At 48.3% G+C, this 17,610-nt stretch overlaps 1 protein-coding gene across 1 annotated transcript in view; it reads left to right on the top strand.

Annotated features, from left to right (window-relative positions):
- LOC135226936 (uncharacterized) overlaps positions 1-17,610 on the top strand; it is a 430,036-nt gene that overhangs the window by 12,531 nt on the left and 399,895 nt on the right. The window contains exon 2 of the mRNA XM_064266617.1: positions 4,809-4,999. Coding sequence (XP_064122687.1) covers positions 4,861-4,999 — 139 coding nt within the window. The 5' untranslated portion in view covers positions 4,809-4,860. The remainder of the gene's footprint in view (positions 1-4,808; positions 5,000-17,610) is intronic.

Here is a 17,610-nt window from a genome sequence, read left to right as displayed (position 1 = left end):
ATCAAGACCATGCTGGCGAAACGAGCTGTAGAAATCGTGGAGGACCAGTCACCGGGCTTTTACAGCCGCCTCTTCCTAGTGGAGAAGGCATCGGGGGGCTGGCGTCCGGTGATAGACCTCTCTCCCCTGAACCGCTGTCTTTTCGCTAACGGACGCGTTCACGATAGAGTCGGCACGCTCAGTGCTCGACTCGATCAGGGAGGGGGAACGATTTCATGCTTGTTCAGTGGATCCTGAAAGGACGCGTATTTTCAAATACCCATACCATCAGTCCTCCAGAAAGTACCTCCGCTTCATCTTCGACGGGACGGTGTACCAATTCAGGGCACTTTGTTTCGGTCTCTCAACCGCCCCACAGGTGTTCACGCGAGTGTTCACTCTGGTGTCGGCTTGGGCCCATTCGAACGGGATAACGTCTTCTGAGGTATCTCGACGTTGGCTAGTCCTGGCGAGCTCCCCGCCCTCGCAGTTGCTACAGGACAGAGATCGGCTCCTCAAGTTTTGTCGCGATCTAGGGATCGTGATAAACTACGAGAAGTCCGACCTCGAACCCAAGCAGAAGATGAAGTACCTGGGTATGCTGATAGACACGGTAGCAGGGCAAGTCTTTCCCGCAGACTTGCGTATCAGCATTCAGGAGGCAGCCGGCCGGTTCCTGTCTCGGCAGGAACAGGCAGCACAGCAATGGCAAGTCGTGATCGGCCATCTGTCGTCCACTCGAGAAGTTTAGTCCCTCACGGGCGTCTTCACCTGCGGTCTCTCCAGTGGAGACTAAGGGAGAGTTGGTCTCAGGCCAAGGATCCTCCTTACTTTCCCGTGGCTATCACGGACAAGGTGAGGCAGGACCTAGCCTGGTGGCTCGACGACAAGAACCTCTTAAGAGGAGTGCCCATACGCACTCCCCCCCCCGGAGATGCTTCTGTTCTCAGACGCATCGACCGAGGGATGGGGCGCACACCTGGAGGAGTTGCTGGCTGCAGGTGTGTGGGACCATCACGAGAAGCACCTTCACATCAATGTCCTGGAACTCAAGGCGGCGTTCACGCTCTCCAAGAGTTTCAGGACCGCTTGGTGGGACACTCAGTGGTGTTGATGTGCGACAACACCACAGTAGTGGCATATGTCAACAAGCAGGGGGGGCTAGTGTCTCTTCCGCTCCATCAGTTGACGGTGCAGGTGCACGAGTGGGCCGCGGCTCACTCGATAGAGCTGTCAGCACGCTACATTCCAGGCAAGAGGAATGTAGTAGCAGACAAGCTCAGCCGTCGGGATCAGGTGATAGGGACCGAATGGTCTCTACACCAAGACGTGGCGGAAAGGCTCTTCAACCTGTGGGGCGCGCCGAATCGTAGACCTGTTCGCCACCCGGCACAACAGAAAACTTCAGGTTTTCTTTTCAGCTGTGCCGGACCCATGGGCAGCTGCAGAGGACGCTCTCCAACACCCCTGGGACAACCTCTTCGCGTACGCCTTTCCTCCCTTCTGTCTGATTCGGAAAGTGATCAGTCGAGCGCTGGTCACTCCCAATCTCAGAATGATCCTGGTGGCTCCCAAACGGCCACAAGCCGTTTGGTATCCGGACCTGCTGGCTCTTCTTGCGGATGCACCGAGAGAGCTACCCAGTTGGCACAACCTTCTAGCCCAGCCACACGTAGAACGGTACCACCACGCAAGTCCAGTCCCTTCAACTTCACGGCTGGCTGTTATCCACCATCTCTTGCGAACGAGAGGCTTTTCTCGTAGCGCAGCAACAGAGATGGCTTGGCACGTAGACAGTCCTCTGCAGCTGTACCAGGGGAAGTGGGCCAGTCTTCTGTGGTTGGTGTCGTAGACAGGGTCTGTCTCCTCTCAGACCACTCTTCAGCAGGTAGCGGATTTCCTCGTGTTTCTTCGCCGAGAGAACTCCTCTCAGTACCCACAGTTAAGGGATATAGAGCCGCCCTGGCTCTCGTCCTAAAACTGAGGGACTGGACATCTCGAATTCGTTCGAGATATCCTTGCTAATGAGGAGCTTCGAAAGGTCTTGCCCACCCAGGACTCAGCCTCCTGCGTGGGATGTGACTCTCGTACTTAGGAGTTTGACTCGAAGACCCTTCGAGCCACTCCGAGAGTCGTCAGACAGGGATCTGACCCTCAAGACCCTCTTCTTGCTGGCCCTGGCATCGGCGAAGAGAGTAGGGGAACTAAGATGGGCCTTTCTTATGATGTTAAACATACCAGAGGCTGGGATCTGTGACGCTCGATTTCGTCCCGAACTTCGTAGCTAAGACTCAGAATCCGTCGATCCCTGACGACAGGTTCGGAGTCTTTCACGATCCCCTCCCTCCTGGACTTCACCGATAACGATGCGGATGAGATGCTGCTTTGTCCTGTGAGGCGCTACGGCGCTATCTGAAGAGAACTCGACATCTCAGGCCTGAGTGTCGACGCCTCTTCGTTATCACTGGGGTTACCAAGAAAGAAGTCTCCAAGAACACGCTTTCTTTCTGGCTGCGTGAGGTGATCAGGAGAGCGTACGAAGCTGATGGTAGCGACGACATCCGTACGCTCCGACCGAGAGCCCACGAAGTCAGAGGTATCGGACCCTCCTTAGCGTTCCGTAAGAACTTCTCCGTGGCGCAGGTCCTGAAGGCAGGTGTCTGGGCCAACCAGACCACCTTCACGTCCTTCTACCTTCGGGATATTGCCCACAAGTCCTTGGATACTTTTTCCTTGGGACCTGTGGTGGCTGCTCAACCACGTTGTGTAAGCTTACCAGCACCCGAGCAGGCAGAACAGCATCGATTCCTGGTATGACTGGGAGAATGAATGCGTGAATGAGAGAGTGACTGGCTTCTCTTCACCATCTTTTTCTACCTCTACCTGTGGGCAGAGGGATACGGTCGTTACCTTGCTGGAAGGGAGTCAGATGCAGGTAAGCTATTCAACAGAGCTCCATCCTACCTCTTTAACTAGAGATAGGAGTGTATATCCACCACTTTCTCCAACAAGGGGGAGAAAGTGGATGCCGACATGAGACAAACCCATTACTTTACGTTTGCTCATGTAAGGAAAAAGTTCTTACCAATGCTGGTACAAAGAGATACGCTTGCCTCTCTCTTAGTACTCGGCCCAGAGGTCTGACCATTGATTCCTGCGGTGCACACCCCGATCAATCGGACAGAGGCTTGGATCCCTCCCTCGCTCTTACGACCAGGGAGGCATTCCAGGGATGGACGAACACCAGTCTGTTCATCAAAAGACTCAGATTCCTCCCACCAAGAAGTGAGTCTTCCTATTGTTAAAGACCGAGGGTTTGTATTACGTATCGGAAACAAATGACAATTTGTCGAAAATTGCATGTTTTCCTGAACTATACAAACCCTACCTGAGGTCCTTTCACCATATAGTTCCCTCCTCATGCCCCCCACCCCTCACTCTGCGTATTTTGCATGGGCCAAAAGCAAAAGTGATTTGTTTACCTCCCAGCCGCGCGACGATCGGACAAGCAGTTAACTACCGTTCTCCCCTTGTTCGAAGCTTACGACCGTTCCAGCTGCCGCTAGCTACTTCCTATTGTTAAAGGACCTCAGGTTTGTATAGTTAGGAAAAATGCAATTTCGACAAATTGTCATTTTAACATCTTTGTCGTGTTCTTGCCTGTCAGTTTGCTCACTTAGACCAGCCCATGGACCAATGAATATAGCTAATGCAAATCTGTGCTAAAAAGCAACTAAACCTCAATATCTCCTTGCCAGCCTGCAAGTGCTGTTTCACTATCAAAACAGTCATGTAGTAGCTCTACTGGCAGTGAATGATCTTAAGAAATCTTGTGACTTGATGCTGTTCCTGGAGGATGAGAGCTATTAGGAGAAATTTATTACCCTATGGCTAAGAGAGTTGGAAAGTGTATGGTTATGAGTCAGTTGGTAAGGGTGCCCAGCCACTGATGTCCTGAGTAAACTGACAGCAGGACATTGTGGACAGGGTGCAAGGAGCACCAGTGGTCATCAACATGACAGATATGGAAGTGATCTTGATTGTGACCAATAGTCATTCTCTGCTGTAGACACAAAGAAATGTAGCACTTGAAGATGAAGAGGAGGAGAAAGAACTTATGAAAGGGTTATGAAAGTCTGCATCCGAGATGTTTGACACAGTACTTAATTTGTTAAGAGAGATTTTCATTTAAATCTTGCAGTCCTTGGAGTACCATATGACAAGGAATCCCAGGTTAAGAGCGCAGGATCAGTTTTATCCTTAGTGTAATTAGTAACATTACATGACAAGTTTAAGTTTGCTATGTTTAGGAATGTAGAAGGAATGTTGAGTTATTTGATTGTATGTTCAGACATATTTGGAACTGGAAGGGAATGTTGATTGTTTGCTGGAACCAAGATGGTAGGAACTTTAATTATTCAGGATATTTTTCATTATCTGGAATAACTTCAGTTTCAAGCATACCAGGTAATCAGAATGAAAGTATTGAGGTGTGTCAATACTAAAGCAAAACCTGTCCCAAATACATGTCAGCAGCAAATCACAAGCAGGTGGAAAATGAATCTTTGGCCAAAGCTGAGTATAGATGTATAAAGCATTGTAAGGACTACAAATAAGTTGAATTGTATTTAGGTTTTTTATATTTTTCTGAGAGGTTATTTTGGTATGTACTTGTACTGTTGATCTGCCCTTATATAATTGAATATTATGCTACATTTACCAATACTGTTGTATGTAAAAATCAAGTTACTTTATGTAAAAATCAAGGTTGTGTGTTGTGGTAACAGTAATATTTATTAAAGTATGTTTCCCTTTATTGTTTCTTGCAGCATAGACATCGTCAATGATGACTATTATACATCTGCTTTGGCCGGGATAAGGATGTTTTCCTTGCGTATAGGAACCATTGATCACTACCAGGGGTTGCCTGTTAATGGCTTAGATCCCCTGTACTCAACATTTCGAGGGGCACCTATCAAGACGGTCCCAATACTACGCATTTTTGGTGCCACACCAGCAGGTATGTGTCATTTGTAGTGTAATTGAAGTGCATTATGTCTTAGATGTCTGGTGCATATAGTTTTTAATTGAGGGAACTCTGTATCAGTAAAATTTGGCTTTTAAATTAAGAGGGGCAGTGAAGAAATCAGTAGGGCTGTTGATGAGCTAAGGTTTTTTTATTTTATGACTCCATTTTGCTGATGGCTTTGGCTCTCTTATTAATTAACATGGTTTTGCTTTAGTGTGAGCAATGATGTCTGTTGTGAATGGACATTTAATGCTTTTAGTTTTTTTTTTTTTTAGTTTAGTGATGTTTTTTCACTATTATGCAACCCCCGAATGTAGCTCCACATTCAGTTTGTTCATGTTGCCATGGTTAGGAGTGTATACCATTTCTGAGCTGTGGTGCATATCTTTGTCACTGGCGTAGTGGAAGTAATACTGGCTTAAGAGGAAGGCAGTTCAAGAGGTTGTTGTTAGTGTCTTCTGAGAATAACACACTTGTTCTTGATGACCATCCTTTTTTAAGGATCTTTCCATGCTATGCCCCGTGTGTTCATTTCTGCGATGTTGCATGGTGACTGAGTTCCCTGTTTTTGAGGTGCTTCAAGCTGTCTTGCCCACCCTCAAACTTGGGCCTATGTAGTAGGATGTGACTTGTTTTTAATAGTCTCACCCAAGTGTTGTTTGACCTCTGTGCTATCTTTCTGTTAACAGGCAAAGAACAAACAAGCATTTTAATTCAAGCTAGCACTACATATGTGCATTCTTTATTTTTGCTAAAAAGTATGTATATATCTCCACGAATCCCACCTCCTACAATGTGGGACTCAGCTATGTAAATACTTGGTAAGTTGCAGACCCATCTACGCGTGTCAGCTCGTCTTCCATGTATCAGCCCGATTCTCCCTGTGTGTGTGTGTGTTGTGCTTCCTCATGGAGTCCGACACTCCTCAGCGCCGCTATCCAGGCCCTTTGGAGGACCATCCCTTGCCCGGTGGAGGTCTAGATCTGCTGTTGGCTAGCCACCATCGTACCAATTTTGAACGAATCGAGCGATTTACAGGTGCAGTCCTTCAGGTAGTGGACCGTAAAAGGGGATTACCTGTTCCACACTCCGGTCCTTAGGATCTGGCTGACCGCTAGGTTTTTAAAGAAGGTTAGGGAAGCCCCAGTGCCCCTGATGTCATGAGGCCAGCCTGCGACTCCACTTCAGGTGAAGCTCCTAGTGCCATGGTAGCCCCCGAAGTAAGCCGTCCGCCCTCCCCTGAGCACACCCCGCCTCCCATGTTGGTGCCTGCTCGGCCCTTTAAGGACGGCGAGGACGAGTCATTCGTCCAGGACAGCCTTCAATGCTTTGGAAGGGCAAGGCACGACCGATGAGGGCTCAACTTACAGGTGGGTCCTAGCCCTCTTTTGGAGAAGGTACGGTCTACCAGACCCCATCCTTCCCTCCGACACCTAGAGATCCTCCTCGGTAGATTTCCTAATGGGGAGCCCAAAGAAAGCCAAGCCTCCCGGGGGCTTTCTATCAACGAGGAGCAAGTCTCAGGCCCTTGCCCACGTGGACCAGGTAACATCACGGTTCAAGAACACCCTGCGGCCCCACAGCTCCCTCAAGCTCCTACCTTTAGCTAAGGCCAAGCAGAGGAGGTTCTACACCTAAGAGGGCATCTCTGTTATGGCCTCTGAGATCTCAGAGACAATGTTACGATGTCGATATATCCTGGCCAGGGTCGACACAATGTTACGGCCTCTGAGAGAGGTCCGCTCAAGGTTCGATATGAAATAATAAAAAAAAAATTTTCATACAATCAACTTACCTGTCAGATATATACATAGCTAAGACTCCGTCGTCCCCGACAGAAATTCAAATTCGCGCCACTCGCTCAGGTAGGTCAGGTGATCTACCGGCTGCCCTGGTGGCAGGACTAGGAACCATCCCCGTTTTTCTATCATATTTTCTCTGTCGCCGTGGTATCAACATTGTTGTTATTACCTCCTGACTTGGATTCTTTTTTCAACATTTGATCAACGTTTTTCGACTTTTGGTGACGTTATTTGGATCGTGTTTTGGCATTCGCTACTGTGGACTGTTTTTTGGAATAACTCTTTTGGATTTTTTCTCAGGATGTCTGATTCTAATGTGAGTGTGAGAATGTGTGTGAATGTAGGCTGCAGGGTGAGATACCGAAAGCTTCGGTTGATCCTCACACTGTATGCCGTAAAATGTAGGGGGGTGCAGTGTTCTGCTATTAACACTTGTAAGGAATGCGAGAGTTTGAATGCAGAAGAATGGAAGACTTGACTTCTTATTTGAAGAAGTTAGAGAGGGATAGAGTTAGAAGACTGAAAGGTGGGAATTCAAGGCCTATTGAGCCTTTAAATGATAATTCTAACCCTACTTCTGGAGAATCTCCTATAAATTCTCATCAGAGTGTCTTTTCGGACTTCGGCATCGGAAATCGCCAATCTGAAAGCGACGATTCGAGACATGAAGTCCAAGATGGCGGACTCGAAAGGTAAGGCTAGTGATAGTGAAAATTTTTTTTAGTGAAGTGAGCCCTATCAGTGTTGTGGAGGGGGCGTTGATCGTCCCTGCGGCGCTCCCAGGCCTAGACCTCTTCCAAGCTCACATGCCCAGGAGAGAAAGAAAGTCGAAAGCCTTAAGGAGGTCGTGGGGAATCCCCAACGGTCAAGGACGTCCCTTCAGCTAGCTTTGCTTCATGGCAGCCAGCTCAAGGGCGCTACAGGAAAGCGTCCTTCGCGAGTGTTTCTCGTCCTCTCCCTCTCCCTCACCTAAACGAGGGTGGAAGGAGTCGACCTTATCGAGACCGCTGAAGCGTCATATGAAGCAAGACATTGGTTGTTCTAGCCCTGGAGCGCTTCTCGGATGACGCCCCGTCTGCTATTAACAGAAGGCGAAATGGTGGCGTTCAACGGTTCACCTGACGCTCTTATGAGGAAGTACCCATCATGCTTCTTCCCCCGAGTGATGACGTTAAGGCGTCAGGCGCTAGACGTAGGAGAAGCGTCAAGGAAGATCATTATGGCGTGCAAGAACAAACTATCATCTCTTGTGGGAGTTTTAGCGCCCCGTCGGAAGGACGTGACGCTTCCTATTAAGAAGTCTCGTCCTCTCGCAACCTGCTCGGAAGACGTCTTTTAGAAGTGAAGCGTCAATCAAGAGGATCTTAGACGTGACGCTCCGTCCAAGATTGTGACGCCGAGTAGGAAGCCCTTAGAAAGCGAAGAGCGTCTTCTAACGTCAACAAGAGACGTCATACATGACGCTCGGAGAGCGGGAAGCGTCATACATGACGTCTTCTAAAGCGCGAGAGAAGCGCAGGTTGTGACGGCTTCCAAGTCGATCAGAATGGGAAAAAGGAAGACTTTCATTCCCTTAGCCCCTCTCCGATCAGGAGTTTGTCTCCCCCAGAAGAGGAACATTCTGAAAGGAGACAGAAACTCAGGATTATCACGAGTTCGAACGAAACTCGGAGGATGACGATCTTGGAAGAGAGGGCTTGTCCAACTATAAGGTGTTGACAACCATGCTTTGGTGGAGGAATACGGAGACGAGTTGACTCCGGCTGCTCCTCCTTCTCCGCGCTCGCTCTTTTCGAGTGCGAAGGCGAAGAAGACTTCGTCTTTCTGAAGATGAAGCCCACCATCTCGATGAAGCGGGCTTTACACGCCTTAGACGAACCTGGATGAAGTCGAAGAAAGACTTAACCAGGACAGTATTTTGCATGCCTCCAGCAAGGTTAGCTGGGAAAAGAGGCATATGGTACAAGACGGGGGAGGATATGGGTATCGCTCTCCCTTCTACTACAGAGGCAGACTTTTCAACGTTAGTTGACGCTTCAAGGCGTCCTAGTCTTAATTCTGCCCGCATAACTTGGAGTATTTCGGAACTGGATCATCTCCTCAAGGGACTTTTCCATGTATTGGAAGTATTCAACTTCTTAGATTGGTCCCTTGGGGTGATGTCCAAGAAAGCTCACGATTCGCAGGGAATCGAACCTGAAGCCCTGTTATGCATTTTTGTCGTGCATCGACAAAGCAGTACAGGATGGATCTTTGGAAGTCTCTGCATTATTTGGAGCAGGTCTTTTGAAGAAAAGGACAGTGTATGGCGCCTTCTTAACAAAGGCAGTCTCGCATGCGCACGAGGGCAGCTCTTGCTATATGCTCCTCTTTGGGACTATTTGTTTCCTTCTAAGTTAGTGAAGGACGTAGCTCACTCTTTAACTGAGAAGGCGACACAGGATCTTCTGACGCAGTCAGCTAGGAAGAAGAAAACCTGCTTAGTGTCGGACAAGAAAGAACCTAGCACCTTCTAGGCAGCCCTTTCGAGGGGTCCGATCTCCAGACCTCCGCAAGAAGGAAGGCTCCAGAGAGAAGAGGTAGGTCCGCCTTTCGTCCCTCCCTTTAAAAAGGGCAAATGAAACATTTCTCCTCCAGACACCCAGTAGGTGCCAGGCTCCTGGAATTCGTTGGAAGCCTGGACACTGATAGACGCAGACGCGTCTTCACTAAAGATCATAAGGAAGGGATATCGTATCCCTTTTTTCCTGAATACTCCGCCCCTAACGTCTATACCAAGGGAACTATCAGCCAAGTACAAGGATCCTGTGCTGAGGGATACTCTTCGATCAATGGTGGAACAAATGTGGGACAAGAGTGCAGTAGAACTAGTACTGGATCAAAACTCCCCGGGGTTTTACAATCGCCTTTTTCTAGTGGCGAAAGCCTCGGGAGGCTGGAGACCAGTACTAGACGTCAGCGCTCTGAACAAATTTGTTCAGAAGGAGAAGTTCTCCATGGGAGACTTCTGCTTCAGTCTAGCGTCATTTACGACAAGGAGATTGGATGGTGTCTCTAGATCTCCAAGACGCCTACTTTCACGTCCCGATCCACCCTTCATCGAAGAAGTACCTCCGTTTCATGACGGGGGGAAGGATCTTTCAGTTCAGAGCCTTGTGTTTCGGCCTGTCCACAGCTCCTCAGGTCTTCACAAGCCTGATGAGGAATGTGGCGAGATTTCTTCATCTCAAAGGAGTGAATGTCTCGATGTACCTAGACGACTGGCTCATCAGGTCCAGATCGGAGAGACAGTGTTTGGAGGACCTAAAGTTAACTCTAGATTTGACCAAGGCGTTGGGATTGCTTGTGAACCTCGAGAAGTCTAGATGACCCCAGACAAGACCTAGTCTATCTGGGGATTCGGATGGATTCCGGGGTTTTCGAGTTTTTCCTTCGCAAGAGAGAACCGAAAAAGTTTGAGGTAATCTCTCTCTTAGAGAAACAGCAAACGTCAGTGAGGAGATGGTTTGAGCCTTCTGGGGACGCTTTCCTCGCTGGGAAAAACAATTCTTCCCTCTCGGAAGACCCTCATATCCGTCCACTTCAATTCTTCCTCAGAAGTCTTGGAGCTGGAAAAACGGACAACTGTCGGACGTTTTTCCCCATTCCAGTGGAGGTAAAGGCACACCTACAGTGGTGGTTGCTGCCTCTGGAAGGAGAACAAAGGGGGTCTCTCTAAGATCAAAGAACCCAGACCTAGTGTTGTTCTCCGACGCGTCGGAGACGGGTGGGGAGCGACATTAGGCTCGGAGGAAGTGTCAGGCACCTGGGAAACCAGCACATGTGTCCTGGCACATAAATTGCAAAGAGCTCTTCGCCGTTCACCTGGCTTTGAAGAGCCTAGAACCTCTGGTGAGAGACAAGGTAGTACAAGTAAACGTGGACAACACCACCGCACTTGCCTACATTCGGAAACAGGGAGGGACTCACTCCTCGTTCCTTTACGAACTCACGAGGGACCTATTACTTTGGACGTCTCACAGGAACATCTCCCTGCTGACAAGGTTCGTACAGGGAGTAAGGAATGTGAGGGCGGACAGGCTCAGCAGGAGGAACCAGGTCCTTCATACAGAATGGACTCTGCACGAGGAAGTATGTCGCGATCTCTGGTCTCTGTGGGGAACTCCTCACGTGGATCTATTCGCAACATACATTTCAAAAAGGCTCCCAGTGTTTTGCTCGGTCGTGGAAGACCCAAGAGCAATTATGGTAGACGCCTTCCTGCTAAAACTGGTCTCGAGTGGACGTGTACGCTTTTCCCCCATTCAAAATCCTGGGGTTAGTATTGAAAAAGTTTGTGGCGTCAAAAGAGACGAGGATGACTTTAATAAGCCCCCTTTTGGCCGGCCCAGGAATGGTTCACGGAGGTGGTAGAGTGGACGTAGACTTTCCAAGATCCCTACCAGGAAGGACGGATCTTCTCAAACAACCACACTTCAAGAGGTACCAGTCAAAACTCCCCGCTCTCGCTCTGACTGCCTTTCGACTATCGAAAGACTTGTCAGAGCGAGAGGCTTTTCTCGCGAAGTGGCAAGCGCGATCGCGAGAGCTCGCAGAACCTCCACTTCGAAAGTATACCAGTCGAAGTGGGAGGTCTTAGAAGGTGGTGTAGAGCCAAGAAGTTGTCCTCCTCCTCTACCTCTATAGCGGAAATTGCTGATTTCTTGCTATTCCTGAGAGTAAAATCGCATCTAGCCGTATCCACAATAAAGGGATACAGGAGTATGCTCTCGGCTGTATTCAGGAACAGAGGTTTAGATCTGGCAAATAACAAAGATCTCCACGATCTCATAGATCTTTTGAGACGTCAAAGTCTAAAGAGCCAGTACCTCCGAACTGGAACTTTGGGACGTAGTCCTCAAATATCTGTCTCGGATAGATTTGAACCTCCTCATCAGGCCTCATTTTAGAGAGTAACTAGAAAATGCCTATTTCTTTATCGTTAGCAACGGCAAAAAGAATTAGTGAGTTACAAGCTCTGCAGGATAAAGTAGGATTCAAGGAAGACTCGGCGATTTGCTCGTTTTAAAACTCTGTTTTTATGCATTCAACTTACCTGTCAGATATATACTTAGCTATAGACTCCGTCGTCCCCGATAGAAATTCGAATTTCGCGGCACACTCTACAGGTAGGTCAGGTGATCTACCGCCCCGCCGCTGTGCTCGGGAATAGGAATCATTCCCGTTTTCTAAGACAGATTTTCTCTATCGGCCGTGACAGCAACATTGTTGTTGTTACTCCTGATTTGATTTCGTATTTTTCATCGCTATGATCTTCTAAGCGGTTATTTTGGTGACGTATTGGATCTTTGGTTTGGCATACTCTTTCGTGGGGGGGGGGGGGGACTGTTTTTTGGACTTGGTTTTGGATATTTCTCATGATGTCGGATTCTAGCTTTACGGTTAGAAGACAGTGTTGTAAATGAGGGATGCATGGTGAGGATACCGAAAGCTTCGGTAGACCCTCACACAGTTTGTAAGGGGTGTAGAAGGAATGAATGTTCAATTTCTAACACCTGTGATGAATGTGTAAATATGAATGAGGAAGAATGGAAGAATTTAAATTCATATTTAAGGAAATTAGATTGGATGGAGGGCTAGGAAGGCTTCCTCCAGAAGCGTAAGTAGGTCTCGCCTAACGAGCCTATAAATTAACACCTTTAACCCTAAACCTCTATCTTCTTCCTCTAGTACTAATGACTGCAAATCCGGCAACGGAAATTGCAGATCTTAAAGCTGCGCTACAAAGGATGGAAACGTCAAATGCTGACGTTGAAAGGTAAGCACGTGAATAGTGAATTAAGTGTCCCTAGTGCAGTGGAGGGTGCGTACTGATCGGCTCTGTCTCGCTCCCAGGCTAGACCTCTTCCAAGCTCACAGGCCCAGAGGAGAAGGAATGTCGAAAGCCTTACGGAGGTTACGGAGAATCCCCACCGATCAGGCGTCCCCTCGGCAGATTCTGTGACGACCCGAACTGCCAAGGATCGCTATCGAAAAAGCATCCTAAAGAAGTGTTTTTCTTCGTCAGATTCTTCACCGAATGTAAGGGGATGGAGTTCTGATGAACTGTCACGCCCCTTAAAGAGAAGTTGGAAGGCTCCTACTTTGGATTCAAGCCCTGAGCTTTTCTCCGATCTATCACCTTGTGAGAAGAAGAGAAGGAGATTGGTTCCTAAACGGAAATCGGAGTTTCCTTCCGCTTCGAGACATGCCTCACCTGAATCAGGGAAGGAAAAAGAGAGTGCGGCTGCAAAAATTATCCTAAATGTGCAGGAGCAACTTTCAGCCTTAGTAGGAGTTTTTACTAAGGAAACTCCCAGGAGAAAGGACTCTTTTCTCCTATAAAGAAGACGAAGGAAAGAAAGAAGAAACGGAAGTTTCGGCTTATACTCGGAGGAGTATGAAGAATGCGCCAAAAACGCCAACCTGGCGCAATGCGCCAGATGCGCCAGATGGAGATGAGTTTGAGACTCCATACGAGTCAGAAGAGCCAGAAGCGCCATATGCGCCAGAAGAGCCAGCCTGGCGAAATGCGCCAGAAGCGCCAGAGGCGCCAGATGCGCCAGAAGCGCCACCCTGCCGAAATGCGCCATATGCGCCAGAAGAGCCAGCCTGGCGAAATGCGCCAGAAGGCCAGTGCGCCAGAAGCGCCATGAGCGCCATGCCGAAATGCGCCAGAAGCGCCAGCTTGGCGCAAGGAATCACGAGCGCCAACCCGGCGCAATGAGCCACAAGTGGCAAATAAGAGACGGAATTCTTCCAAAAGACAATTAAGCCAAGAGGATTTGTTTAGCTTTCGGAAGGATAAACCTTTACCTGACAAGGACTCTAGTTGTCGCACAAGCGGCCGTATTCCTTGTCAGGACATAGGTGGTTCCGGAGAAAGAAAGTGATAGGAGAGGACGAAAATCCTTCGTCTGACAGGAGAGAAAGGTTGTGCACAAGCGGCCATCGCTCTTGCCAGGAGAAGGATAAGGTCGTTTTGCAGGATCAACCTATCTCTCGTAGGGACGCAAGTTATCGCACAGGCGGTCGTCGTTCTTGCGAGAGTGGGGTGGATGTTGCAAGAGGCCAGTCTCCTACTGGAAATAAACAATCCTCTTCGGAATTGGATTTGGAGAGATTTCGGACTCTGAAGATCACTCGGCTCCGGGTTTGTCAGATTACAAGACGCTGGCAGCCCTCTTACTTCAAGAGTTTGGGGACTCTTTAAGCCCTACTGCTCCTCCTTCTCCAAGGTCCTTGTTTACAAGCACGAAGGTCCCGAAACAATCATCTTTTATTAAAATGAAGCCAACCATTTAACCATGAACAAGGCTCTCCGATTCGTAGGAAATTGGTTGGAATCCAAGGAGAAGGCGGGGAAGACAGTCTTTACTGCCCTCCTTCCAGACTATCAGGGAAGAAGGGAATTTGGTACGAGACGGGCAAACCACGGGGGTCTAACTCTCCCGTCCACTGCCGAAGCAGATTTTTCGAATCTGGTAGATTCCGTCTAGGAGACAAGCCTTTTGTCATCAGCAAAGATCACATGGGGGACTTCTGAGATGGACCATCTCCTCAAGGGATTGTTTAATGTCTTAGAAGTTTTTAACTTCTTAGACTGGTCCCTTGGGGTGTTGGCGTCCAAAAAGACAACAAGAGGAGGAATCTCTTAGTCCAGAGTCCTTCATAGTGTTCTTTCCTGTATGGGACAAGGCGGTTCAGGATGGATCAGGAGAGGTGGCCTCTCTGTTTGGAACTGGTATTCTGAAGAAGAGAGTCTTGTTTAGCTCTTTTCTGACGAAAGCAGTTACTCCTACTCAGAGGTCATCTCTTCTGTATGCTCCTCTGTCGGACCAATTGTTTCCTTCAAATCTTGTAAAAGATATTTCTCATTCTTTGACAGAAAAGGCCACACAAGATCTCTTGGCCCAATCTGCAAAGAAATCGAGGACTTTGGGTCCTATTAAGAGAGAGACTCGGGCCCCTCAACAGCCCTTTCGAGGAAGTACCTCGGCCAGACCCTCTTTTAAGAAGAGAGGAGTGCAGAAGAGGAGGTAGGCCTTCCTTCAGACCTATCAAGAGAGCTAAATGAGACAACAGTCCTTCAAGCACCGGTAGGAGCCAGACTTCGGAAATTTTCCGAAGAATGGGCTCGGAGACAGGCAGAAATTTGGTCCCTTTCCGTGGTAACAAAGGGATATATGATCCCCTTTCGAGACATACCTCCCTTGACTACGAACCCGAGGGAACTGTCAGCCCAATACAGGGACCTGCCAAGAAAGAAGCATTATTGCAACTGGTAGAACAAGATGTTGCAAAAGGAGGCCATCGAAGTGGTTCGGGATCCGCATTCCGAGGATTCTACAAACCGTCTTTTTCTGGTCCGAAATCCTCGGGAGGGTGGAGACCGGGTCCTGGATGTGAGCGCATTGAACCGATTTGTGGAGAACACAAAGTTCTCTATGGAAACATCAAAAATCGGTTCTTGCGGCTCTTCGTCCAGGAGATTGGATGGTCTCCTTAGATCTACAAGATGCATACTTTCATGTCCCCCTGCATCCATCATCGAAGAAATATCTCGATTCATGATGCAGGGGTGGAAGTATACCAATTCAGAGCCCTATGCTTCGGACCTTTCAACGGCCCTCAAGTGTTCACGAGGCTAATGAGGAACGTTGCGAGATGGCTACATCTAGAGGGATAAATATATCCCTTTATCTGGACGATTGGCTAATAAGAGCAAAATCGGAAAGTTCAGTGCTTGAAGGACTTGGAGAAGACTTTGAACTTGACAAAATCTCTGGGACTGCTCGTTGAACCTCGAGAAATCACAATTGATCCCAGACAGACATAGTCCTATCTGGGGATACAGATGGATTCTCGGGGTTTTCGGGCGTTTGGTTTCCATCTCAAGACAGAATTACTCGAGGCTTAGAAAAGATCTCGAACTTCTTAGGGAAAGAACGGACCTCGGCGAGGGAATGGCTCAGTTTGCTGGGCACCCTTTCCTCGTTAGAGCAGTTCATTTCCCTGGGAAGATTAAATCTCAGACCTCTGCAATTTTATCTAAAGAGGATGTGGAGTCAAAAAGACAGGAGGACTTGTCAGACGTTTTTATTTCCCATCCAACAGGGGATAAAATCAGACCTAAAGTGGTGGTTAACCCCATTAACAAGGAACGAAGGGGTGTCCCTCTTGATTCGGAACCCTCACCGAGTGTTGTTTTCCGATGCCTCGGAAACAGGTTGGGGAGCAACACTGGGTCCAAAGGAAGTAGCAGGTGTTTGGACCAGACAACAAACTACTCTGCACATCAATGCGAAGGAGCTCCTGGCAATTCATCTAGCCCTGGAATACTTCGAAGCGGAAGTCAGAGAGGCGGTAGTTCAAGTCAATTCCGACAACACCACAGCTCTGGCTTACATCCGGAATCAAGGGGGCACTCACTCTTTCTCGCTGAACGAAATAGCGAGAGCTCTATTAACCTGGACAGAGGAAAACGGGGCATTATTCTGCGTACAAGGTTTGTCCAAGGAGTAAAAAACCTAAGGGCAGACAGATTGAGCAGAAAGAACCAGGTTCTCCCGACAGAGTGGATGCTCCACTCAGAAGTCTGCAGACAAATATGGTCACTCTGGGGGGAGACCCCAGATCGACTGTTTGCCACGGTTCCTCTCCAGGAAAATAGACAACTTCTGCTCGCTAGAAGAAGATCCCAGAGCCACAGCGATCGATGCCTTCCTCATGGATTGGTCAGGCATAGATGCATACGCCTTTCCCCCATTCAAAGTGCTGGGGGAAGTAGTAAGAAAATTTGTCGGCATCGGAAGGAAATGAGAATGACTCAATTGCTCCCTTTTGGCCTTCCCGAATCTGGTTCACAGAGGTACTGGAATGGACGGTGGACTTCCCCAGATCTCTACCAGACAGGACAGATCTGCTCAGACAACCCCACTTCGAGAGGTTCCACAAAAACAAAAAATCCAAAGTCTCTCCCTGACTGCCTTTCGACTATCGAAAGACTGGTCAGAGCGAGAGGCTTTCAAAGAAAGTGGCAACTTCAATTGCTAGAGCCCGCAGAGCCTCTACCCTGCGGGTCTATACCAATCGAAGTGGGAAGTTTTCCGTAGATGGTGTAGGTCGAAGAAGCTGTCCTCTTCCAATACCTCTGTAACCGAAATCGCGGATTTTCTCCTCTTCTTAAGAGAAGAATCCAAATTGGCCGTATCAACTATCAAGGGATATAGGAGCATGCTCTCAGCTGTTTTTAGAAACAGAGGGCTGAATCTCGAGGAATAATAAGGATCTTCATGATCTCATCAGGTCTTTCGAGACTAAGAAATTGAGATCATCGATTCCCCCGAGTTGGAACCTGGACGTTGTCCTAAAGTTCTTGATGTCGGACAGGTTCGAACCTATAGATAAAATCTCATTCAGAGATCTACTAGCAAATGCATATTCTGTTGCTCTAGCAACTGCTAAGAGGATCAGTGAATGCATGCTTTGGACTCTCGGGTGGGATTTAGAAAAGACTCGGCTGTCATTTCTTTCCAGGATCTTTTCCTAGCGAAGAATGAGAACCCTTCTAAATAAACCTTGGCCTAGAAGTTTCGAAGTCAAGGGACTCTCTTCCCGGTAGGAAGAGAGTTGGATCGGTCCCTTTGCCCAGTCAGGACCTTAAAATTTTATTTAGAAAGAAGACACAAGCTTCAGGGATGTCGACAAGGTCTTTGGTGTTCGGTAAGAAACCCCAATAGACCGATGTCAAAGAACGCA

Source organism: Macrobrachium nipponense, chromosome 15 (genome assembly GCF_015104395.2).
Source record: "Macrobrachium nipponense isolate FS-2020 chromosome 15, ASM1510439v2, whole genome shotgun sequence".
NCBI lineage: Eukaryota > Metazoa > Arthropoda > Malacostraca > Decapoda > Palaemonidae > Macrobrachium > Macrobrachium nipponense.
This window is presented reverse-complemented; position numbering and strand designations above follow the sequence as displayed.